General features: G+C 39.6%; 1 protein-coding gene across 2 annotated transcripts; it reads left to right on the top strand.

Moving 5' to 3' along the window:
- The first annotated feature begins 813 nt into the window (after positions 1-813).
- On the top strand, positions 814-26,112 carry DCTN6 (dynactin subunit 6). 2 transcript variants are annotated; one of them, XM_007174055.2, is made up of 8 exons: positions 815-910; positions 3,105-3,221; positions 8,418-8,482; positions 18,653-18,758; positions 20,692-20,780; positions 22,075-22,122; positions 23,538-23,680; positions 25,643-26,112. In XM_007174055.2, exons 1-8 carry the CDS (start codon positions 888-890, stop codon positions 25,739-25,741), a joined length of 690 nt encoding a protein of 229 aa, XP_007174117.1. In that variant the 5' UTR covers positions 815-887; the 3' UTR covers positions 25,742-26,112. The 2 variants fall into 2 exon arrangements, with proteins under 2 accessions (XP_007174118.1, XP_007174117.1); XM_007174056.2 differs by lacking the exon at positions 3,105-3,221 and having other exon boundaries at positions 814-910.
- The last annotated feature ends 851 nt before the right edge of the window (positions 26,113-26,963 follow it).

Here is a 26,963-nt window from a genome sequence, read left to right as displayed (position 1 = left end):
GCAGATTCTCAACTACTGCGCCACAAGGGAAGCCCTGAATCTGGTTTTTAAAGGATGATTTTAGCTACAGGAGAGGGGCTTGGATGGGGGTGTGATTTCAGAGGTCAAGGGTGGAAGGGGCAGACTACAGGGGGAGATTAGAGAGGTGGCAGAGTAAATGATGCAAAGTGTAAGAATGAGATGTAGGAGCAGCAGAACTTGCCGGTGAATTATGTATGGAGAGGTGAGGACTGCCAAGGATGACTGTTGAGTTTCTTGCTTGAGCAACTGGGTGAATGGCGGACTCCTTTACTGAGACAGGGATCAAATGACCAACTTGGATCCTCTGGAGAGAGGGCAAGGGCGTAAATCAAAAGCTCTGTTCTGGACATTTTAGGTTTCATAAGACCTTGAGGCACCCAAGTGGACACGTCAAGTAGGCAATCGAATAATCAGCTCAACAAGGAGGACAGAATTAGAGATATTAACCTGAGACCGACAGCAGGTAGAGGGTACTTAATTTATGGGAATAACGAGCTCACACTGAAAGGCAAAAGGGCCCAGGGTTTAGCAGTAGGATGCTTAAGGAAAGGAGACTGAGAATGAACAGTGGGGCATAATGAGGTCACAATGACGTGCGTTGGATCAAACTAAACGGCTGTTTTAAATCCGAGTCCATCGATCCCCGGATTGCGCTAAAACCAGATGGTGGCCACGCACCGCCCCCTGGCACAAGCCCGCTTACACCTGCGAAGTGGAACCTTAAACCAGAGCCGGCCCCGCCCCGCCCCCGCGAGCAGCCCCAGGCTCCGCCCCTTCCCGATCCTGCCAGGCTCTGCAATCGCTCGTAGAGATCGTCGCTTTGCCCAGGCGGTTGTGTAGATCCAACTGGAGGTCAGGCCCAAACCATGGCGGAAAAGACTCAAAAAAGGTGGGTCGCTGTCTGAGAAAAGCCTGTTCTGTCCTCTCCGCAGGGGTGGAACCTGTTCCTGGTCGCCTGTGGTGGGGACTTAGATGGTGTCTTATCCCGGGCGCCCGGCTTAGACGGTTCCTAAGGCCCAGACCTGGGCGTCCCCGGAGGGAGGGGGCGACGGAGTAGCGGTAGAGCGGCCCGGGAAGGTATACGGAATGGGGCGGGGAAGCTTCTGGTTCTCGGTCCCTCCGCGACCTCCCCGGCTCTCCTCCGCCACGCGCCTGCGCGGAAGCGGTCTCGGGCGGGGCTGCGAGGGGAGGAGGGTGTTGCCCCCCGCCCGGGATACGGAGGAACCGTCCCTTTCTTTTCCGCTGCCCTCGGGGCGCCTGTAGCTACCCTGTGTCCCCGACACACACGGGAGTGCCGGCCGCTCCCCAGTCCCTTCCTGCCTGTCGTGGGCGCTGTGTGTTTGTGTAGACGGGCTCCAGGGGGGCCGCGCCTGGACCAGAACTAGCTGCTTTGTAGACGCGTGGGGACAGGCCCTGGGGCTGCTTCTCCAGTGGTCTTACTGGCTGGGCACTCTGGGTGGAAAGGAGCGGCTGGGATGGGGACACGCTTGAGTTAAACTGTTTCCCACAGCAGCAGTGTCGAGCACCCTCTGCTGACTCCCTCTGAAAAAGAAAACCGACAAACCTTGTTTTGGGTGCCATAGATTAACATTTAGGTTTTTCTTCTCTTTAGGCAGGTAACTGTAATCTTTTTCATAAGATAAAGAGGAAAGATCTGCTAGGAATATTATGCACGGTGTATAGTAGTGTGCAGTGGAGATGAAGGTGGTGTTGATTGTTGTTTTAATAGGTAGGTCTTTGGCTAAGCCTTCTCCCAGCTGCCTGTTTTCCCCGTCCGCCCCATCACTCCCAGGTACAGTGAGGTCTACGTGGAGATGTTCGGACCACGTTTTAATTGATCTAGCGGTGAGTTTAATTATTCCTGCCTCACGAAGTGTGCTGATTGTAACACACACTACCTGGAGCCTCTTTCTTCTGCATAAAACTGAAGACAGGGCATTTTTGAGTCTCACCTGTTCTCGCTTGCCCAGGATAAGTTAAACGTTAGATAATACTTTTTTCATAAAAAAATCATAGTGAGAGGGAGGCTGAGGGAATGGAAAACTGGGATGGGAAATCATGTCTAAAATGAGATGTTTTATAGAGGTTAGTTTATTTGTCCAGGGCTTAATAAAATTGCTTTTTTAAACACACAAACCAACTTGAAAAAACATTTACAAATGTTGATACATTCAAGGGCAGCATCATTCAGCTGTCACAGAAAGAATATCCAAAATGACAGGATGTTTCCAGGAAACTTTCAGCTAACAGAAAAGAGATGACTGGCGTTAGGGTAATGATGTCCCAGAAATGAACTTTGCTTCAAGACATTTAAAGTCTCTGGGCTTCAGTTTCCTCATCTAGAAAATGAGAGATTTGGACCGTTTTCTGTTTTCTACTTCATGTCACTGAAGTTTTTTCTTCTATTCAGTAGAAAGGTTTTATATTTTCTGTGATTTCAGACAAGTGACATGTAGTAACCCAGATGGATCATTTTAAAATTTTATTAACTTGTTCCTTGTAGAAAGTCAGTGCCTGTCAAAATGATGGGAGCAGACATAGCTGTGTCTAATCTCAACAACATTTCTTGAAGATAGACCCAGGGATTATTAGTTTTTGGTTTGATATTCTTTTTACTTAGAGCTTTAAAAATACTTTGTGGTAGGAAGGTTTGTTCACCGAAATTTATAGAAGAAAAATTCTTGCACGTCTTTTTTTAGTTTTTCACATCAGTAAGGAAGTGGTGATTTTTAAAAATATTTATTTTTGGTGTTACTTTTCATTTATATTAGGGAATATTTGGGAGGATTCTGGAATATGAATGAGGGAGAAACATATTAAAGACTTTGTACCCTGCTGACTCTTCAGAGCTGTATTTCTGGTCTAGAACTCTCATGGCTCCAGATCTGGATATACTGGGTCTTTCTCCATGGATACCTCAAGCTGAGTTCATCTAAAATTTAACCAAATAACTTCATTTTTCATTTTCTTTCTTTTCTATGTACTGATGTTTTTCATATCTTCCCACAGATACATCAAATGCCTCGTAAAATTTTTTTCCAAATGCTCATCACATAATCTTTGTTTTTTTTCTTTTTTCCTAGAAATCTTCCCTCTGAAGTCCTCTGTCAACTTTGCTCGCTAAGACTGATGCACAGCTGTTATCCTGATGTTTCCCTCTGTCCTTGCACACTGGAGCCTCTGTTTCTAGAATCTGTCTTGTCTGTTGGTTTACTTTTATTTAGCTAAGTACATCCTTCATTAGCTTCCTAATAAAGAGTGCATAGGAGATACTTTTTTTTTTAGTCCTTGCAAGTCTAAAAATGTCTTTATTTTCCTTCCATAGTTGTTTGCTAGTTTGTCTGGATAAACAGCTCTAGGTTAAACGTAGTTTTCACTCAGATTTCTGTAGCAATTGTTTGCTGGTCTTGTAGTATCCAGTATTGTTCTTAAGAAATCTGATGCCATTCTGATTATTTCTTCCCCTCCGTGTGTGACAATTGCACCCCCCACCCCTGGAAACTTTTGAGGATCTTCTCTATAGTGTTCAAAAATTTTATGATAATGGTACTTGGCATGGGTGTTTTGCATTCACTGAGTCCTTCCGGAGTGGAGATTGATAGCCTTATGTCCTGGGGAATTTTCTTGTATTATTCTTTCATAGTTTATTCTCCACCAATATCTCTATTTTCTCCTTTCAAGATTACTTTTATTGGGACTACTTTCATACTTCATGTATTGGTCCTCTAACCGTCCTGCCTTTTCTCTTTTTTTTTTTTACATTTTGTTCTACTTTCTGGGAGAGCTCCTTTTTTAACCTCCATCCTTCTAGTGAATTTTAAATATTAGTCATGTGTTTTATTTCTAGGACCTCTTTCTTAGACTCTGTTCCTTTTTCATAAGTTTCTGTCTTGATTTATGCAGTAGTGTCTCATTTCTCTCAATTGTGAGGGTTGTGTGTTTTTAATGTTTTCTTCTACTATCTGAATTAACTGTGTTTCCTCAAACTATTTTTTTTTTCCTGTTTGTTTTGGTTTTTTCCTTCTTAGTTGGAGGCTTTCCAGATGTATCTGATAATGGCCTTCTGTCCATTCTGTCCATTGTTAAGCATGAGAACAGCACAGCTGGGAGCTCCAGGTATATGCATTAGGCTTGTCCTCTCATGTGTTTCAGGGTAGAGCAAGTCAGGCCGGAAGCTGAGCTCTTCATTGAAGAACTCAGGATGTCTGGTAGTTTCTGTAGAAAAGAATCATCTTCTTATCTCCTTGCTGCCTGAAATTGTGTATGAGGCCAGGAAGGCACATGGGGAAGGGGTGCTGGTGGTCTCACTGTTGCTGTGTCCGTCACTGTCACCTGGCTTTGGCCTGATATCTTAAGTGCAGCGCCTCATGGAGGGGCCAGTCATCACCCGGCTGTGCCCCTGAGGATGGGGACCGGGGGCAGACATCCGACTGCTTGGTTGCCTCACATTTTCTCCCCTTCCCTAGTACCTAGTGCCTCCAGGCTAAGCCTCGCAGTGACTCTTTTCCTGCTGCTTACAGTCTTCTGAAGGTCTTGACATCTTTCATCTGCTGTTACCTCCTCTCCCTTGCTCTTTGGGAATAATACTTCTTTTATTCCTTTACTGTTGTTTTAGTGGTATTTTGAAAGGAGAGATAAGTTGTCCATGTAGACCAGGGGTGGGCAAACTTTTTCTGTAAAAAGCTAGTATTACCTTGTTTTTATTGTTAAGGAGTACATAGTGTTCCAGTAAGCTGGTGGCAATATTTTATTTCATTACCTCTCCCTTTTTATGGCTATCAAGGTTATTAACAATGTTTCACTGTTCTGAATAATATTATAATGACCAATTTGTGCATCTGTTTTCCTCCTACTGAATTCTTGATGATACAACTCCAGAAATAGATTTCCTAGATCACACATTATGAATATTTTTATGATTCCTGGTGCATATTGGTACAGTAATTTCAAAGAGGTGTCCTGATAGTGCCACCAGAAATGTCCTAGTGTCTCAGTTAAATTACAGCTGCATCATCATTGGATAGCTGTCATTAAAGGAAAAAGAAAACACCATCGCCCTGAACAAACTAATACGAGATAAGAAATGGACCAGAATATAACCATATTGAATATTCCAAGTATTCACATTTATCTCATAACACAGCCTTTCATTTCTTCCCTCCATTGACTTGTGTCATGTTTCTGCTAGTACGATATCAAGCATCCTGGGTGTAATATGACACAGAACAGTTATGAACAGTGATCTAGAAATATTCTAACCCATGCCATTGTGAGTATGGTGTAATCAGGTTATATTTGTGATAGCAGTTTATTGGAGACTGAAAGTAATGAGAAGTAATGCTAATGAAAAATAATAATTTTTTCCTTGGTTAAAGAGGATTGTTGCTGAAGCAGTGGGAGAAATGATTTGAAGAACAGAAAAACTGGTCTTAAAGGGAAACTAAGGAGTCTAAAGTTCATTAAATGATACTTACGAGTTACATGAAAGTATTTTTAGATAAAATAAAGGGAGAGACACTTTTAGGGATTATGATTTGAGGGGGACTTTTTCAGGAAAGTGGATAAAGTTTCACCCTGATTATGGAAACATATCCAGGACCTCTTTAGTACCTGGCCTTAAGAAAATTTGATCAATTATTGATTGATTGATTGGATAGGTAATGCATTTGTGTGATTCAGAATGCAAGCAATTTAAAAAATGATATATAATGAAAAAAATCTTCCATCTACCGTTGTGTCCCTGCTATCTAGCTCCTCTCTCTGAAGGCAGTGAGTATTGATTGTTTCTTACCTGTTCTTCCAGAGATAGTTTGGAAATATTCAAGAAAATACAAATATTAAGCAGTTACACACTAGTACTGCTGTACAGGTTGCACCAGTTGTAAATGATGCTCAAAAGTCATTTCAGAAAAGCTGAATGTGCTAAACACTTAAGTATTTTATTAGAATGGTAAGGTTGTCTTGCTTAAGTTCATGTTGCATATAATGAAAATTTTCAGTCATCAAGGAGGACAAATTTTAAAAACATATGAATCTGTTTCACAGTAAAACATTTGAAAAAATAAAACTTTGCAATAATATTTTTTAAAATCAAAGAAGTATCCAAAAAAGACATGAAAAACAAATAGAAAGTACCATTAAATTTGTTTATAGTATCCACTGTATGTTAAAAATAAGCAAGTAGGGACTTCCCTGGTGGCACAGTGGTTAAGAACCTGCCTGCCAATGCAGGGGACACGGGTTTGAGCCCCAGTCTGGGAAGATCCTACATGCTACAGAGCAACTAAGCCCGTGCACCACAACTACTGAGCCTGCGCTCTAGAGCCCACAAGCCACAACTACTGAGCCCGAGTGCCACAACTACTGAAGCCCGCATGCCTAGAGAGAGCCCGTGCTCCGCAACAAGAGAATCCACTGCTATGAGAAGCCCGCGCACCGCAGTAAAGAGTAGCCCCCGCTCACGGCAACTAGAGAAAGCCCGTGCTCAGCAACGAAGACCCAATGCAGCCAAAGATAGATAAATAAATAAATTAATTAAAAATAAAATAAATAAATAAATAAATAAATAAATAAGTATTTTCATACATGAATATTTATAGAACTTAATGATATTGATATGAGTGAATCATTGCACTCTAGATTTCTGGTCCTTGCTGGTGGTGATATAAATACTTATTTAAATATAAATACGATGTTTACTGAAATGAGAAAACAACTTTCTGGAAAATTTATAAATCAAGGCTGTAACATGCAAATCAAGAAAACTTCAACTGTTTTATATACCAGGTTTTAGTAATTTACTTGAAATGCAAAGTTCACGTCTTAGAAGAAACTTTGATAGGTTTTGTTTATCTTGTAGAGCTAGAACATGGCAAGGATGTCTGGTTTCATCACTCTTCTATTTAATATCATACTGGAAGTCTTAGGGCAATAAGGGAAGAAAAAGAAATAATATGAATACAAATTGGAAAAGAAGAAATAAAACTGTCCCTATCCACAGATAACAAAATTGTTTACATGAAACTGGTTTACATGGAAAATCCCAGAGAATCTATAAAACTACTTGAACTAAGTGGGTTTAGCAAGGTTGCAAGATACAAGGTCAATATACAAAATTATTGTAATCCTGTAAACTTGCAATGAACAACTAGAAATCAAAATTTTGAAAAATCCACACAGACATAAAGTAAAAATATCTAAAATAGTATTGTTATTTCATAGAAACAGAGCAGATTTAACACCATGAATAATATCATTACTACTAAGAAAAATTATTAATGACTACAAGTTACTTAATGATTATCAGTTTAATGGGGAAGTCATTTGGTACAGTTCTTCATGTCAGCTCATGGCTCAGCTAGGGCAGCATTTAGCTAGATTCAGCTGTGTCCAACAAAAGATCACAGCAGAATATCAAAAACATTAATAAATTATTTGGAAATTATTAATTTTTTGAATAATTTGCACTACAATTTATATCACTTGATCAGTTTTATCATATACATAGAGAATAAATAGGAATATTTGTAAATTTTAAATTTCTACATTGATTTCTATATTAATATTACATTGCTGCACTGTTAAATATTTTGAATGAACATTCTTTTTCCTCTTTTTAACCAAACTACTGGCATGTTACTGTCCATCTTCTGGCTTTTTTTTTTTTTAATTAATTAATTAATTTATTTTTGGCTGCATTGGGTCTTTGTTGTTGGGTCTTCGTTGCTGCACACAGGCTTTCTCTAGTTGCGGAGAGCGGGGGCTACTCTTTGTTGTGGTGCGCGGGCTTCTCATTGTGGTGGCTTCTCTTGTTGCAGAGCTCGGGCTCTAGAGCACAGGCTTCAGTAGTTGTGGCACACGGGCTTAGTTGCTCTGCGGCATGTGGGATCTTCCTGGACCAGGGCTTGAACCCGTGTCCCCTGCATTGGCAGGTGGATTCTCAACCACTGCGCCACCAGGAAAGTCCCCGTCTTCTGGCTTTGATTTTGTTGACTTAACAATGTAGCTTGGAGATCATTCCAACTCTTTACATACAGGATTATTCATTCTTTATTATGCTGTATATTAGTTCATAGTATACCATAATTTATTAACCAGTTCGCTACTAATGAATATCTAGATTGTTTTGAGCTTTTTGCTATTTAGAAACAATGTTGGTGTTAAAAGAGTCCAAAGCCTCTTGTCCTCTCAAGCATTTTAGGAACGCATGATAAATAATTTTAGCTCAGTGGATGGTGTGCCCCCTGAGAAGTTTATAATATATTAAATCTTACAGTTTACTTTTCATTTTTCCTTCTATTTGTTTTAACCTTTTTCTCATTGCAGTGTCAGGATAGCTTCTGTAACAGTATTTTAAAACTGTGCAGATGATGAATGTTACCTTTTCTTTCCTACAGTGTGAAGATTGCACCTGGAGCAGTTGTATGTGTAGAGAGTGAAATCAGGGGTGATGTAACTATAGGTAAGAAAATAGCCTATTAGTGTTGTTTCTCAAGAATTGGTGTGATTTATTTCAGTGCTTTACAATTCATTAGTATTATTTTCTGTGTTTGACTGATGTCCTAATTTTATTGAGAATCAGTGTATTTCTCTAAGTATTTAATATTTCTAAAAGAATTTAGTGTGATGGAGTCTATATTTAAACTCATGTCTGATAAACTAACAAGGCAATATAGTAAAGTCATTTATTTATCTGAGAGACAGCTATTGTGTACCTACTATGTGCCAGGCACTGTGCTAGCACTAGGGACCCAGCAGTGAACACAGCAGACACAGGTACTGCCTTCACAGAGCTTACATTCTGTTAAGAGTATAAACCACGGAGTCTGACAGACTTGGGGTAGCATCCTCGCTCTTAACCTGCTGCGTTACCTCTGGCATGTCACTTAACCTGTCTCATTTTCCCCATCTGTGTAATTGTGTGTATCAGAATTAGGTTCAACTGCTTGTAGTGGTGGCTTACACACTCAAAGCTTTACTCCCTTATTATGTAAAAAGCCCAGGGGTAGGCAATTCAGGGCCTGTCAGTTGATTGTCTGGGAGCTGCAGCCTTGCAGGCCGGGATGTGATGGCTAGAGCACGAAGAGTGATCTTGGATAAGAAAGGGGAGGAGCGGAGACAAAGGGTGTACCTCCCAGTGCATCAGCTCCCCTTAAAATAGTCTTCCTGAAAGTTCCACACAGTCTTTTGCCTTGGTCTGGGTCTCACGGACACACTTCGCTACAGAGAAGGCTGGGAGATGTAGTCTGAACTGGACGCATTGCTGCCCCCTTACTGGGTTCTGTTACAAGGCAAAAGGGAAGAATGGATATTCGCTGGTAGTTAGCGGCTTTTGTCACAGGCAAAATACTAGTGCCTCCCTCAGAGGGTTTTTTTTTTTTTTACCTCATAGGTTTTTGAAGGATTAAATAAAAGAATATTTGTGAAAGTCATTGCCCAATACCTAACAGATAGTAAGCACTCAATAAACGTTGGCTAATCACACTGTAAAATCAGTGTAGCCTTGTTAGAGGTGAAGTCCAACTTTTAAGTCAACTGAACAATTTAAATTACACGAGGCAGCTTGCTTATACGAACAAGATTAAATTCCCCCAAATGCACATTTTAGCACATTCTAGTTCTTTTACATGTGTTTTCACTGGACATGGTGCCCTGGTAGCTTTACTAACATGAGCCCATCCTTACTAGCCACTGTGTGTTGCTGGAGTAGAGCTTTCAGGGAACTAAGTACACTTTCAGAGAGAAGATATGCCTTGTTCCCTTATACTAACAATATCTGTAAAAGAAAAAAAATTTTTTTAATTTTAGTAAGTCGAAGCCTCCAGCCACTTCAGGCATCATGTCTTATTAAAACCATGTCTTAAGACTGTGCCTGTATTGGGGACTTCCCTGGTGGCCCAGTGGTTAAGACTCTGCGCTCCCAATGCAGGGGGCCTGGGTTCGATCCCTGGTCAGGGAATTAGATCCCACATGCATGCCACAACTAAGGAGCCGGCAAGCCGCAACTAAGGAGCCCGCCTGCTGCAACTAAGACCCGGCATAACCAAATAAATAAATAAATAAAGGAAATACAGCATTAAATTACTAAAAAAAAAAAAAAAAGATTGTGCCAGTATTATGGAACATCATTAGGAATTTGCCAGGTTGGATTTATTTAATTATGATATTTTAAATTGACAGAATTTCAAAGTTTAGATGGTGGCTTTTTCTTTTCAGTGCTATATTAACTCTTTGTTAACTCTTAAACCACTTGCAAATTTTTTATGAGGAGAAGTTATTATAGTCACATGTTTATCAAAATATTCCTAGGGAAGTCCCTCCTCTGCATTTTTATTCTAGTATTTTTATGGTTTTCTTCATGATTCGAGGAATAACATCTAATAGTATCCCACAAGGTATTCTATAATTAGAAGGAAAATAAGAATAATTACTTTCCCTTTCATTTCTACTTCTTCCTCACTTTAAACAATAAGTGTTCAGTATCTACTGTGTAGTAGATATATAGATGGTATGAATGTCTCTACAGGCATAAATGTACACACAGGTATACATATATGTTTGTGTGTGTGTGTGTTTCAGATTTGAAATAACAGGTCCTGTCCTTGCAAAGCATCCCTAGAATAGCAGTAAAGGCTTTATCCTGTGAAACGGAGAGCTGGACCACTACATAGGACTGGGGCCTGGGGGTTTCAGGAATCAGCGCTCGCTTTTCTGTTCTCCCTCTGTCTTTCATTTCTTTGTGCTTCTCCCCTTTGTTTATCCCTTTCATCCTCCTGCCTTCTGTAAATGTTGAAATTATGTAAAGAAATACAGTATTTAAATCTACTTTCCATGTAAGCTGATTACCATCTGATCATGCACAACTTTGATGGTTAAAATATAAAATGATTGTTCAACACAGATTTTCAGTGACAGACTGTAGCATAAGAAATGGTAATTTTTTAAAAACTAGTGATTTGAAGTTTATCATAGAATGGATCTAAGTTAATATTTGTTGGGTTTATTTTTGACCCAGTTTTTTAGAACAAGAAAATTTGCTCACGTTACAGAAACATCTCAATTTTTAAAATTGAGGAAAGGGGCTTCACTGGCAGTCCAGTGGTTGGGAGTTTGCCTTCCAGAGCTGGGGACACGGGTTCGATCCCGGGTCGGGGAACTAGGATCCCACAGGCCTTGGGGCAATTAGGCCCACGTGCCGCAGCTCTTGAGCCCTTGCCCAAACTATAGAGAAGCCCATGTTCCGCAGCTAAGACCTGATGCAGCCCAAAAATATAAATAAATAAATATTTTGAAAGAAAATTAAGGAAAAGATTCAGAAGTGATATAGTTACCCAGTGTTCTATGTTACACAATTCTTATCTCATTTTCATTGTGCCTGTTTCTTATCTCTAATTTTATATATAAATATCGAAATTTTCCAGTATTGGTATTTAGTCATTTCTGTCATGTTATATTTGGTATAAAATTAACTCTTATCTTTTGATACTATTAATTCATTTTTCTGATGTAATACATCAGATTAAAAAAGCTCCTGGGAGATATAAAGTTAAATCAAAGCTGAGAGTAGAGATAAGTTATCTGATTTAATCTCACTCTCCCTACCATGTTTTTTAAAAATTATTTTTAGTGTTGTGGTTTTTGTTTTTTTTGGGGGGGAAGGGTGTGGAATTTTCTTCTTAGGGAAACTTTTATTTTCTTATTTATTTTTAATAATTTTTATTGGAGTATAGTTGATTTACAATGTTGTGTTAGTTTCTGCTGTACAGCAAAGTGAATCAGTTATACATATACATCTATCCACTCTTTTTTAGATTCTTTTCCCATAGAGGTCATTACAGAGTGCTGAGTAGAGCTCCCTGTGCTATACAGTAGGTCCTTATTAGTTGTCTATTTTATATATAGTGGTATGTATATGTCAGTTCTGATCTCCCAGCTTATCCCTCTCCCTCCCTTTTCCCCCTGGTAACTGTAAGTTTGTTTTCTACATCTGTGATTCTATTTCTGCTTTGTAAGTAAGTTCATTTGTACCTTTTTTTTTTTTTTTTTTAAATACATTTTTATTTATTTATTTATTTTTTTGGCTGTGTTGGGTCTTCGGTTCGTGCAAGGGCTTTCTCTGGTTACGGCAAGTGGGGGCCACTCTTCATCGCGGTGCGGGGACCGCTCTTCATCGCGGTGCGCGGGCCTTTCACTATCGCGGCCCCTCCCGTTGCGGGGCACAGGCTGCAGACGCGCAGGCTCAGTAGTTGTGGCTCACGGGCCCAGCTGCTCCGTGGCATGTGGGATCTTCCCAGACCAGGGCTCGAACCCGTGTCCCCTGCATTAGCAGGCAGATTCTCAACCACTGCGCCACCAGGGAAGCCCTGTACCATTTTTTTAGATTCCACGTATAAGCAATATATGATATTTGTCTTTGTCTGAATTACTTCACTTATGATATCTCTAGGTCCTTCCATGTTGCTGCAAATGGGATTATTTTATTCTTTCTCATGGCTGAGTAATATTCCATTGTATATATATATATACCACATCTTCTTTATCCATTCCTCTGTCAATGGACTATTTTTCAACATATGGCTGTTTTTGTTTTTGCTTAATCTATCAGAATAGCTAATGTAAGTCTTCTGTTACAGTATGAGATTTGAGCACTTAATAAGCTCTGTTTTCTGGCTTAAGTGGCAGTAAATTTAAGTGTAGTTTAATTAATAGATTTTTCAGGATGTTTTACATAACTTTTCATTCCCTCATCAGTTTTACTCTTACCAAATTATTCCATTCTGAAATATTTGAGGAGGTAATTTTTTTTTAAATTAATTTATTTAATTAATTTTGCCTGCATTGGGTCTTCGTTGCTGCACGCGGGCTTTCTCTAGTTGCGGTGAGTGGCGGCCACTCTTTTTTTTTTTTTTTAATTATTATTTATTTATTTATTTATTTATTTTGGCTGTGTTGGGTCTTCGTTTCTGTGCGAGGGCTTCCTCTAGTTGTGGCAAGCGGGGGCCACTCTTCATCGCGGTGCACGGGTCTCTCATTATCGCAGCCTCTCTTGTTGCGGAGCACAGGCTCCAGACGCGCAGGCTCAGTAGTTGTGGCTCACGGGCCCAGTTGCTCCGCGGCATGTGGGATCTTCCCAGACCAGGGCTCAAACCCGCATCCCCTGCATTATCAGGCAGATTCTCAACCACTGCGCCACCAGGAAAGCCCGAGGAAAGTAATTTTTTCCTTTGCTATGTTTCAGTTAGTAGAACATTAAACCTGATCTTCTGTTTTCCTAGAAAATCAGGTATTTGGTTTATCAAAGAAACTAGTCCGAAGCTTTGAAGTATTGTCCTTAACCAGAAACCCTATGGCTGTGGCTCTGCAGGAGCCTGACCCTTTCATTAGAGGCAGCTAGGAAACAGACCTTGGGAAAAATAACAGCACTCTCGTTAATTATATTTTGGGTAAATAAGGTTTCATAGTATGAAGCCTGTTTTTAATTAGATTGCCTTGATTCATGGGCCATGCATTATTTCCTGAAAATTTTGTTTTGAAAGCTGAAAGACATTTCAGAAAGGTAGCTCTGAGCACAGTCCTGTAGTCCTGTTATAGGGTGAAGGCAGACTCCTGGGGTTAGGACAGGGCTTGGTGGGACATCGTAATGTGAAGGCGGAACTGAGTACAGTGGCAAAGCTTTGTGATGGAAGCTCTTTGTCCCACTTATTCTGTTGTTCTTTCCATTAGAGTTTTTAATATAAACTTCCCTTTTATTGTGGAAATCTTTTTTTTTAATTGAGGTAACATTGGTTTATAACATTACGTAAGTTTCATATGTACATTATATGGAAATCTTTTTCAATAAAGCAGAACAGTGGCTGTGACTTGAGAAATTCATCAAATATAAAGCAGTTCTTAAAGGTACTTCAGCTTACAGGTCAAAGGAATTGTTTTCATTTTCAAAAGAGACCTTGTGGCTTTTGGAGCTATTTATTGACATATGAAAATGTCCACAGAGATTGCTTTCTGTGGCAAAGATAGACAGGAAAAATGCCCTTTACTAAATGAGGGGAATGGAAATTTGATGCAAGGAATGTCTTTCTGGCTGGGTTGCGTCAAGCCCGGCCAACCATTTAGAAAAATAATTCATCAGCCAGTGAGGCAGCTCCAACTCTAGACACACTTATCCAAACAAGGAGATAAGCCAAATAGGGTTTCAGCACATTTGGTAAGAAAATATACAAACTGCCCTGCCAGAAAGAGCGCCAAGAAAGTTCACAGCAGCCTTTTAAAAAAAAAACTTTCCATGGTGACAGATTTTTATTGTTAAAGCATTTTAACCTCAAGACCCTTCAGCTTGGTTTGAATTCAGACCCATTCTAGGTAAAAATGCCTCTTGCGTGCAGAAAAGTACGGAGCAGACTGTGCTCACATTCCAGTGTCTTGGACTAGTGCTCAGGTTGCGGGCTGTCTGGTGCCGACCCCCAGCGCTGCGCAGAGACAAAGCCTCACTCACCTAAGTCAGAAAGTTCCTTTAAGGAGTTCACCAAACTTAAGTCTTAGCAGTCACGTATCCTGCGGTTCATATACACATACTAACCTCTCTAGTCTCTGCCCAAAAAAGACCTACAGGAAGTTAAGGGAAGCTATTCAGTTTATTGTCACCCATGACCTTGCTGTTAACATCACAACTTGAGGTAGATAGTTTCACCTTTCAAGTCATTTCAGCCCTGAACTCCAAGACTTGTAGTTTGGCAGTGCGGCCACCAGGTGGAGGTGTTGTCCTAAACACAGGTCTCACAGCAGCTGCTCACAGGTCTCATATAATGCTTTATATCCCAGGGCAAGGCCGTTAGATTTATAACCAGTTTTCCAGTTACTTATTAACAAACTTATTAATAATGATAAAAACATAACAATAATAAACACCTGGCTAAAATAGCCCCAGCATTATTTTTAAATATTGTGTAAGAAGACATGGGATTTGGGATTATTTAATTTTTAAAAATTTGTGCTCATCTCTTTGGGTTTCTTTTGTATAATTAACATGTATTATATTATTTTTGAAAGGGAAAGATGAAAATACCAATTGTTTTCAAAGCTGTACTTTTGAGGAACTTTTAAAGAAGCACAGGTCCCAGTGGTACTTTTGTCTTATTAGCCCTTTCTCAGGTAGCTTCTTGCAAGGCTGCTTGTTGTCAAAAGCTGCAGCCTGAGTACCAGCAGAATATCTAGTGCCTCTGGCTACTTATCTAGCTGTGGCAAAGGATCTGCTTTCTGTCACAGTCATGGCGATCTCTTCCTCCTGTCAGATTTTTAATGCTAGCAATGGAAAATTATTAATTTTATTAATTATTAATCTTTTTCACTATCTTACAGTATGGTCAAGAATTTTCCTCCCTGTTTAAAAAGAGGTTTTACCCCAGTACCTGAGTATCAGGGAAGTAAAGCACTCCCTTTTCTTCTGTTTCTCAGACCAGAAGGAGTTATTTTATTTACTGTGATAAAGTTCTTAGCTCTTAGTGTCAGGTAGTGATGAACTTCCCATTTTGAAGAACTGTGATCTCCTTTTCAAACATTATTTTATATAATCCACACTTCAGCCCAGTGAGGTAGGTTATCATACTCATCTTTTTATAGATGAGAAAACTGAGGCATTTGAGAGATTAAGCACATAGCCTTTAAGTGATAAAGGCCAGAGCCTGGACTTTCTAGACAAGGGGCGGGGTGCTAGCTGGGGCTTTAATTATAAAGAACCTAAAATAGAAAGATCGTGTCCCTTTATCATAGAATATTTTGACGTAAAATGTAAATCTGGTATTGTGCAAACTACAGATTTAAATTGGTTCACATGGCTGGAAGACCTGTAAGAAATTTCTCATTTCAAAGGAATCCAGTGTTTGTTTCAGTAACGTTTTAGCACCTCTCCCCAAAAGTGGTAACTTCTAAATGCCCCTTATTAAGGGATTGGTTAAATAAATTATGGTATATTTATATGATGTGAAATAATATTCAGCCATTAAAAAGAATAACCAGCTAGATGTACTTATATGGAAAAATCACCGTGACTTATTAGGTGAAAAAGCAGATTGCAGAATAAGTACTATTCCTTGTTTTTTTGAAAAAGTATGTATTTGTAATTCGTATCTTTTCTCCTTTATTTTTTAACTTTCTAATGAAATATATTTTATATGCAGTGATATTTACAGATTTTAAATATATTGTAGTACTTAAGTCTGGAATAATATACTGCAAATTTTTAAGAATAGTTACCTCTAGGGAATGGGATTAGCAAGAGGAGAGAGGATCTTTCACTTTTGGCTTTTTTTTTTTTTTTTTTTTTTTTAATTTATTTGTTTATTTATTTTTATTTATTTATGGCTGTGTTGGGTCTTCGTTTCTGTGCGAGAGCTTTCTCCAGTTGTGGCAAGCGGGGGCCACTCTTCATCGCGGTGCGCGGGCCTCTCACTATCGCGGCCTCTCTTGTTGCGGAGCGCAGGCTCCAGACGTGCAGGCTCAGTAATTGCGGCTCACGGGCTCAGTTGCTCCGCGGCATGTGGGATCTTCCCAGACCAGGGCTCGAACCCGTGTCCCCTGCATTGGCAGACAGATTCTCAACCACTGAGCCACCAGGGAAGCCCCCACTTTTGGCTTTGATTGAGGTTTTTCTAATGAGTATGTATTCCTTTCATAAATGTGTGTGTGTGTGTGTGTGTGTGTGTGTGTGTGTGTGTGTGTGTTTAACAAAGGAAAAAGGCACACGTGGTCACAGTCATGGTCGCCTTGAGAAGCTTCCCAGGGCTCTCAGTGATCCCATCTTCTATTCTGAAATCTCCTATCCTGAACAGGAGAATTCGCCAGGGAAATTGTACTTTAGCAGCTGAGAATTTGGGGAGCCAGAGGTGACAGAAATAACAAAGCCACTCTCTGTGCATCCTTTGACTTGGGCCCCACCCTCTTTATCAATCCCCAGCTCTTCATTGTTAGGGGAAAAAATAAGCTGCACCGAGATTCCTTCCAATTCTCTGGGCACCTGGAATGCCTCTTTATTTAATACATTTTTGAGCAAGCATGTTAAGTATTCCCAATTTTTAAGATAAACAGATCAAAAGGGCAAGTATAGCACACATTCCTTTTTGTTTCCCTGTAACATACAGCCCTGCCTGTCACAAGCAGATAATGATTACTGAATAAATTAACAAGTTATTAATGTACTTTATTAAAACAATAGAATACTGAATTTCATGGACAGTGCCATCTATCTGACTCCCCTCCTACTTTCTGTCAGCACTTCTGCCCACCCTCTCTTACTTTCAGAGTCAGTTACTTCCTTTCTGCGTGTTTACAGATAAAAATGGCCTTGGTATGGGTTGGGGGGCGGGTGTTGGAGGGAGAGGCTGCAGTGAGAGATTCTGTTTTCTCATGGGTGGTTTCATTATCACCCAAATGCTAGGCCTTTGGGTAAATAAAGCAGGGGGAGGGGATGTTACCGGGTTTAGGCAGTGCAGTGCCTCCTCCACCCCGACCCCGACAATGGGCTTGATGAGAGCCCTTCCTGTCCCTCGACTTGAGGTTGGAGTCACTGCCTCAGGTCTCCCTTTATCAGAGTCGCAGGACTCCAGTAACCATGCTTGGCTCCTTCCTCTGCCTGCTGTTGCCCCTTTCAACTGGTTAAAATCACATCCTAGTAGGGATGGTGACGGAGTAACAAAGCTAAGGTTAGTCTCCATATTTTCTAGCTCTCATCTCGCCCATATTTCCTCTTAATCCCTTAATAAAGGGACTAATTCTGGGCTTCCCTGGTGGCGCAGTGGTTAAGAATCTGCCTGCCAACGAAGGGGACACGGGTTCGAGCCCTGGTCCGGGAAGATCCCACATGCCGCGGAGCAACTAAGCCCATGTGCCACAACTACTGAGCCTGTGCTCTAGAGCCTGTGAGCCACAATTACTGAAGCCCATGTGCCACAACTACTGAGCCTGTGCTCTAGAGCCTGTGAGCCACAACTACTGAAGCCCACGTGCCACAACTACTGAAGCCCACCCACCTAGAGCGGTGCTCCGCAACAAGAGAAGCCACCACAATGAGAAGCCCGCGCACCGCAACAGAGTAGCCCCCGCTCGCTGCAACTAGAGAAAGCCCGCACACAGCAACGAAGACCCAACGCAGCCAAATATAAATTAATTAATTAAAATAAATTAATTAATTAGCTAATTAATTTTTTTAAAAAGGACTAATTCTGTAATGCACTAGCATAAGAAAGCACCAACATTGTAAGCAAAGAGAGTCTTACCTTTATGAGGGAAAGGAAGGAAGGGAATTAATTTTTACTGCTGGCTACGTGTCAGAATACTATGTGTACAAACATTATTTCATCTAATTCTTAAAACAGCCCTGCAAGACAGGTATTATCACCACCTCCATTTCACTGCTGAGATAACAGAGGCTTCAGAACAGAGGGTGAGCGAGGGCTGTCCAGCTCCAAAGCGTGTGCTGTCTCCACTCACCTCGGCTTGAGACTTGGCACGAACGGCAGTGATAACATTTGTAATGTGCCTAGTCTGGTGCCTGGCACCTACTTTAGGAAACGTTCCTCCCAACAGCCTCCTTGGAAGCGCAGCCTTCGAAAGTAATGTCTTTTCACCATACTTTTAACAGGACCCAGGACAGTGATCCACCCTAAAGCACGAATCATTGCAGAAGCCGGGCCCATAGTGATCGGCGAGGGTAACCTAATAGAAGAACAGGCGCTCATCATAAATGCGTGAGTGAGACTCTTACAGATGCTCTGAATCAGGTGCCACAGAGAGTGTTTCCATTCATTTCAGCCCCATCTCTAGGGACCTTTTACAACTGACATCTGGAAAGCCCACTCTTTGAGAACTAGGGAAACACTAAGCATCTTTTTCTTTTTTTTTAATTAATTAATTCATTCATTCATTTTTAACATCTTTATTGGAGTATAATTGCTTTACAGTGGTGTGTTAGTTTCTGCTTTATAACAAAGTGAATCAGCTATACATACACATATATCCCCATATCTCCTTCCTCTTGCGTCTCCCTCCCACCCTCCCTATCCCACCCCTTTAGGTGGTCACAGAGCACCGAGCTGATCTCCCTGTGCTATGCGGCTGCTTCCCATTAGCTATCTATTTTACATTTGGTAGTGTATATATGTCAATGCTACTCTCTCACTTCTCCCAGCTTACTTTCCCCCTCCCCGTGTCCTCAAGTCCATTCTCTACGTCTGCGTCTTTATTCCTGTCTTGCCCCTAGGTTCTTCAGAACCTTTTTTTTGTTTAGATTCCATATATATGTGTTAGCACACGGTATTTGTTTTTCTCTTTCTGACTTACTTCACTCTGTATGACAGACTATGTCCATCCACCTCAATACAAATAACTCAATTTCATTTCTCTTTACGGCTGAGTAATATTCCATTGTATATATGTGCCACATCTTCTTTATCCATTCATCTTAAGCATCTTTTTCAACACAAGTAATTAGTAAATGAGGAAACCAAAAACCAGAGGGGTAAAGAGACTTGTCCAAGGTGAGATAGCTCGTAGGTGGATGACCAGAATCTCCGAGTCTCAGTCTGATAATCTTCCCCTTACGTATGACAGCCTCTTCTGTTCCTTAAGCAAACATTTCCTGAGGACACCCCCAATGGCCCAGTGCTGTGCTCACTGCCTCAAATAGTCTTTTGGTTGGATGTCTTGGTTCTGGCTGCAATGTTATTATTCATACCTAGACATGTGAACTTAAATCTGATGTATATTTTCATATGCTTTGGGGGGTAACACTCAGAATTATATTTGAAAAATTGGGGGTCCTAGAGGCAATTTTTAAACTTTATAAAATATTAGAACATGTACATGATCTTAGTGAACTAGACTATAATACCTATGAAATTTTTATAAGCATTTGTAAAGCTTTCTAGGTAAAATTTTGGCAGGAAATTCAAGCTTATACCTAATTTATAGCAACAGTGTATGGAATTTTTAATAAAGACCTTGGGAAAATACTTAACTGTGATAAAGAGATTGATTTCTCTTAATGCTTACTTAGGATTTGGGAGTTTCTTACTATATTAAGCAGTTTCTTTTTAAAATATATTTTGGCACCTTTAGTGTAAGTCAATTAACAACAGTTAGATTCTGCAGTAACTCAGCTGTCAGAGATAAAGCACTGTTTTTAAATGGCTTTTTCCTCTTAGACCACAAACATTTTATGTTCTAAATGTTTCAGCTATCCACCTAACAGCATAAAATGATTATTTAATGTGAATATCTGTTTACATTTCACAATCTTGAATTATTATTAAGAAAGGAAATTTTTCAAGTTCGGCATGATTTTGATTCCATTTCAACAACCCGAACGTCCTAGCCAGCATCTTTTCTACCTTGTCCTGGGAAAGGCACACTGGGCTTTGAGTTTAAAAAATAAACAAAGAAAGGCTGACCTTCTGTACACACCTATGACTTCTTTACATTTCAGTAGTTCTTTTTCAACTCAGAATAAAGTCTTCTGCAGCATAGAGGATAAATAATTCACTTGGATTAAGAAATTACTTACATCGTTACATATATTAAGCTTGACGGAGGTAAAATTGAGAGAATGAACCCAAATTCCAAAACAGCAGAATAGCTTATTGCATTGTTGACTTGTTGATACTTTGTCTCTTCTTTTTATAGTCACCCTGAAAATATCACTCCTGATGCCGAAGATCCAGAGCCCAAACCTATGATCATTGGCACCAATAATGTGTTTGAAGTTGGCTGTTGTATCCTTTGCCATAATTTAAGCTAAATCATTTCCAGCTGTCTTTTGGTACCTAAATCTCCTCTGTAGAAATTGTTGTAATTTATCTATCAAATACTTACATTATATATATATAATTATTTTCAACACATAATATAATTGTATATAATGTATGTTATATATTATTTAATTTATATTATGTGTATATATAAATATATATAAACTGTGTTTTTAGGACTAGGCCATCCAGCTCTTTGAAAAGACTTATTTACAGTATATCAAAAAAATATCCCCTCTGTTCCATTGAATAACCCGAGTAAAAGAAGTGTGCTGTTTTCAGGTGTGCATGCATGCACACACAAACTCATACTCACCTTTTGGAACCATCTTGCTCCTGTTGCTACATCTTGTTGGCAGGTACAGTGACTGAGTGGCCGTAGACATGAAACAGAGTAATCTTGGCTTCAATCCTGGTTTAAGAACCACACTCTGTCCATTTGATTCCTATATAGTTTTAGGTTGACAGTATGTTGTTGTCTGATACAAGGAAATGGTGGATGGAGATGAAAATATTTCATTCTTTGCATTTTTCCCCCCAAGTGTCACCAGTGCCTTTGCTGATTTCATACTCTAAAAAGATAGTAAAATCTTTTCAAGATGTCAGCGAAACATTATTTTATAATAGAAACTACTTGAAGGAGAAAATCTAAAGGTTTAACAATAGCAAAATATTTAAGTAAATTAAGCTGCAAGCATAAAATGGACCACTAGAACCATCAAGCAGTCATTTACAATTATGTTTTTAAAGATTTTTGATGGTATGGGATAAGGCTTGCAAATGGAAGTGAACCGAATAAAGCGAGCTACAGACGTTTATATGGTTTGATTTTGTACAGTTTGATTTCCAGTTATATAAAGGGAATTATATATATTTACATAAAGATATATCAAGCCATTAACAGTGCTACCCTTAAGTGATTGGGTGTTAGTTTTCATTTTCTTAATTGTGAAAATATGTTACTCATAATTAGTTTTCATTTTCTTAAAACAACTGAAAATATGTTACTCATAAAATCGGGGTATAAGGTGCTCATTTCTTTAAAAATATAGAAGACATTTATTTATACTTAAGATATTTCTATATAAAGATTAAAACTTTACTTGCAGACTGCCCTGGGCAAGGAGTTCTGGCCAGGCCAGCCTGCGTGGCCCGTCCCATGCCTCTGTCTCTGCCCCAGTGCAGGATAAGGACAGAGTGAATTAGTAGGGAAGAAAGATGAACATATTCACAATGTCTACTTAACTCTGGCTTACAGATTCCCAAGCCATGAAAATAGGAGATAATAATGTTATTGAATCAAAAGGTAAGTTATGTTTGGAACTTTATTGTGAAAACTGATTACCTCCTTTCTCTTTGTGGTGTTCCAGAAAACAGCCTAAGTACAGACCACAGCAAAGTGGTGTGCTTGGAAGGAAGGCATGGTTGGAAGTGGGCTAACAAAGCTGTGAGACAAATTCTTTGCCTTTAAGGAACCTAATCTAGTAATGTGTTTCATACATTAAATTAAAATTCTAGCTATGTACATTTAAATCAGGATTGAGTTAAACCATAAACTTCAGGTGAAAGATTTGAAAAAGATTTCTCCAAAAAACTAGTGTCTGACTTCCCCGGTGGCTCAATGGTTAAGAATCCGCCTGCCAGCGCAGGGGACACAGGTTCGAGCCCTGGTCCGGGAAGATCCCACATGCTGCTGAGCAACTAAGCCTGCGAGCTACAGCTACTGAGCCCACATGCTACAACTACTAAAGCATGCATGCCTAGAGCCCATGCTCCACAACAAGAGAAGCCACCACAATGAGAAGCCCATGCACCACAGCAAAGAGTAGCCCCTGCTCGCCACAACTAGAGAAAGCCCACGCGCAGCAATGAAAACCCAATGCAACCAAAAATAAATAAATACATAAATAATTGTTAAAAGCCAAAAAAACTTCCTTCCTTCCTTTAAAAAAAAAAAAACAAAAAACTAGAGTCAGTGGTAATTTAGTTGATTAACGTTATTGTAGAATTAAAGAAAAAAAATTAGTTTCTCTAGCAGTTTGCTTTCTTGAATTTCAGGACTGCTTTCCCCTAGCCCATCAGAAACAAATGTAAGCTACTTTATCATAGGCGGGGCTAGGCGGGGGCCATGTAAGTCACCATCACTGCTGGGAAGCAGCTCCAAGAGCTTGTCCAGAAAGAACTGGAGTGATAAGACTTTTTTAGAATAGTGCCTTTCCTTTCTTGGTCTTGATTGGCATGAAAGAAAATGCTTTCTTTTTAAAAAAATAAAATAAAATTAGGCTTTTTGTTAATCTGCTTAATGGTTTTTATTTAATTTGGATTACCAATTATGATGATGATGATTCCCACTGTCATTTTCTATTTATTGTATACTTACTATGTGTCACACCTGTGCTTGACACTTTACATTTACTATCTCATTTATTCCTTACAGCAAACTATGAAGTGGGATGGTCTCCATTTTATAGATGAACTTGCTCAGAGAATTTACAGTGACTTGCCCAAGATTGCACAGATAGCAGCAGAGCTCTGTTTTGAAGGCCCTTGATACTAGTCTGGTGCCTGCCTCTGCGCTGTACAAACTCTGGACTAAAGTGATTTCTTAATATTTTTTTAAGGGCAGTTTGTATTTTTAGACTTGCATCATCTTAGGAAAAAAAACAGTGTTCTAGTCCTTGAGTGTCTTACCTGGTAGTTCTCTCTGTGTCTTTCCTGCAGCGTATGTAGGCAGAAACGTAATACTGACAAGTGGTTGCATCATCGGGGCCTGTTGCAGCCTGAACACGTGTGAAGTCATCCCTGAGAACACAGTGATCTATGGCACAGGCTGCCTTCGTCGGGTGCAGACTGAGCGACCGCAGGTACTAGACCCTCTCTTTTAAAGAGAGTCTTTTCTAGGGCTGCTGATTTTCCCAAAATACCACATAATTGTTTTAATGGGGCAGCAAGTCAGCTGTTTAAAAAGCAAATAATTAAAATAAAACGTGAGAGAAACATTCCTAAAACTATAATTTCTTTGTAATTTTTGAGTCCTTAATATCAGAAATACGTCCAAAGATGACAATGACACATTGATTATGGGAAAAGAAAATCCAGGGATGTTATTCCTAGTCTTATGTATTTTCACTGGAGGTGCATCACCAAGCCTTACAAACTACATGGATTTGCTCCTAAAAACACCAACCTTGGGGCTTCCCTGGTGGCGCAGTGGTTGAGAATCTGCCTGCTAATGCAGGGGACACGGGTTCGAGCCCTGGTCTGGGAAGATCCCACATGCCGCGGAGCGGCTGGGCCCGTGAGCCACAATTGCTGAGCCTGCGCGTCTGGAGCCTGTGCCCCGCGACGGGAGGGGCCGCGATAGAGAAAGGCCCGCGCACCGCGATGAAGAGCGGTCCCCGCACCGCGATGAAGAGTGGCCCCCGCTTGCCGCAACTGGAGAAAGCCCTCGCACGAACCGAAGACCCAACACAGCCAAAAATAAATAAATAAATAAGAAAATCCTTTAAAAAAAAAAAAAAAAAAAAAAAAAAAAACACCAACCTTGGAGGGTAAGGAATGAACCTACCAAATTTATACTGAATAGCCAACTTGGGTTCGTCTATTAGTTTACTAACATAGATGCCTTGACAATAAACACAGCTTGTGAATATGCAGGTGTATTTAGATATTTTCCTGTCTTATGAGAAATTGTCCCCTCCTAATAATAACCAAGGATAATGGGAAGTATGTATTTGGAGTTGCACATTAGAGCAGGAGATAAGTAAGGTAGGGCATCTGGGACTTCCTTAGGACAGAAGACATTCTGATTGAAGTTTGGAGCCTCACTGTTCGGCCCACTCAGTATATTACCCAGCCTCCTTCCCTTTCCCCAAAGAAAGTATTTTGCAAGACATTTAGCACTTTTGGTTCTTAGCCATATTTTATCAGAAATTAAAATTCCAGTTCTTTCTGGGTGATTGTAATTCTGTAATGTTTGGCTTTTATTATTATTACTATTATTATAAGCAAGTATTACCTCTGTAGACCAAAAAGGAAATAAGAACAAATCCAGTATTTTTTCACTATCTTTCTGCATAACAGCAAAACGATTGACGAGGGAGAAATGAAGCTGGAGTTGGGTTAAGGGAGATTAGAATTAAATGAGCAAGAATATCTGAAGTTTAATACATAATGGTATGTATGCAACACTGTTTTCCATTATCTTGCTGATCGTAAGGATCATGTAGAGGTCCTTATTACAAAGGATTCACCCAGACTTTTGGAAACAAAGTTCTTAGGGCAAGGGCCTAAAAGTCCATAATTTTCACAAGTACTCCAAGTGAGATTTACAGTGAGGGAAGTTTGAGCAAAGCTGGTATATGAAGAGTGAAGATCAGGTGAGTATCACAGCTGTGTGCTCTGTAGGTCGTGTAGAAAGCAGTGTACTCGGGGTATTTTACTTGTGTTGTCTACTATAATTGGAACTTTTTCAATTCTTAGAGTCCAAGGTGAAATCTACGAAAGCAAGGTTGAAAACTGATTAACATATATTTTTATATGTAAAATTTTTTGGCTTTTTCTTATTACCAAACTTAATGTATGTTCATTGTAAATTGAAAAAACAGAAGCAAAAATAAGTCAGTGAATGGGATCCACTTCAGGGGGCACAGGTTCGATCCCTGGATCCCTGGTCATGGAACTAAGATCCTGCATGCTGCACAACAGGACCAAAAAAAAAATAAGTCAGTGAAAATCACCTGTAATCCCATGACATAGTGATAATCATTTCTACCTGATACTCTTTGCTTTCTGCTGGTCAGTTCTTAATTCTCTTATCTTTTTAGCCCCAGACACTACAGCTGGATTTCCTGATGAAAATCTTGCCAAACTACCATCACCTAAAGAAGACTATGAAAGGAAGCTCAACTCCAGTTAAGAACTAAGAACAATATGTGACATCAAGATAACATTTGTCTTTGACCACTGTCTTCTGAAAGAGCCACAGTGTTTATGCACTCTTAGCAGTCTGCAGAGGAATATGTGTTGACTTTATCTTGTAAAATTGAGTTAGAGAGGAAAGAAATGGGTTTTCATTGTAACTGTCCTCTATAATTTATATAAAATGTATTATTTTCTGATGTCCTTGTCCCATTTCTGATAATTTACAGATTTCTTATTTTGTGTTGTTTTGTTATGTAAAATGTTGGCCATGAATTTTAGTTATATAAAAGACTACCCATGAGAAGAAAGAACATATTGTTATGTATTTATATTCTAGCATTTACTAAACTAAATAAAAATGTTGATGAAAGGACTTTCAGTGAATATACTTTAATCAATTTTTCTACTTGCATCAACTTTCCCAAAATAGCTCTTTTTTTTTTTTTTAATTTATTTATTTATTTATTTTTGGCTGTGTTGGGTCTTCGTTTCTGTGCAAGGACTTTCTCTAGTTGTGGCAAGCGGGGGCCACTCTTCATCGCGGTACGCGGGCCTCCCCCTATCGCGGCCTCTTGTTGCGGAGCACAGGCTCCAGACGCGCAGGCTCAGTAATTGTGGCTCACGGGCCCAGTTGCTCCGCGGCATGTGGGATCTTCCCAGACCAGAGCTCGAACCCGTGTCCCCTGCATTGGCAGGTGGACTCTTAACCACTGCGCCACCAGGGAAGGCCCCAAAATAGCTCTTCTAATTTTTATTGTGTACTAGCTATATATTAAAGCGAATGTGGATTTGTAGCTATTTAAAATTTCAGGTGAAATTTCAGCAGCTATTGAATTAATTTAGACTTCATTTTGTTTCCAAGAAAAAGATTTTTTTTCTTTTTCAGTAAAACAAAAGTAATCAGGGAAAGATGTATTCAGTAGAATACAAAATCAAAAAGAATGGTGTCTGATGAAAAGGACAAGTAAAATGACCATTGAGTGGTATTCTTAGGTTTCTGAGAACAATGAAACTAGAAGAGATTTTGATATATTTATAAATGTATGAAATTATTTTGGCATATTACTAATCACTAATTATCCACCTTGTCATAATTCTATTTACCTAATTACATAATGGGCAAATTATTGAGGATTTTATTGTAATTCCAAGTTTTTTTAATAATTCAAGTGCATACATTTAATGGGACATACTTTTTAACTTTTGAATCAGTAGATGTTGATT

Source organism: Balaenoptera acutorostrata, chromosome 21 (genome assembly GCF_949987535.1).
Source record: "Balaenoptera acutorostrata chromosome 21, mBalAcu1.1, whole genome shotgun sequence".
Lineage (NCBI taxonomy): Eukaryota > Metazoa > Chordata > Mammalia > Artiodactyla > Balaenopteridae > Balaenoptera > Balaenoptera acutorostrata.
This window is presented reverse-complemented; position numbering and strand designations above follow the sequence as displayed.

Bases quoted from the DNA above. Each gene is read 5' to 3' on its own strand.
- DCTN6 (XM_007174055.2), top strand. From the start codon at position 888: ATGGCGGAAAAGACTCAAAAAAG. The intron at 911-3,104 runs GTGGGTCGCTGT...CTTTTTTCCTAG, and splicing joins GCGGAAAAGACTCAAAAAAG to AAATCTTCCCTCTGAAGTCC. The intron at 22,123-23,537 runs GTAAGTTATGTT...TCTTTCCTGCAG, and splicing joins TAATGTTATTGAATCAAAAG to CGTATGTAGGCAGAAACGTA.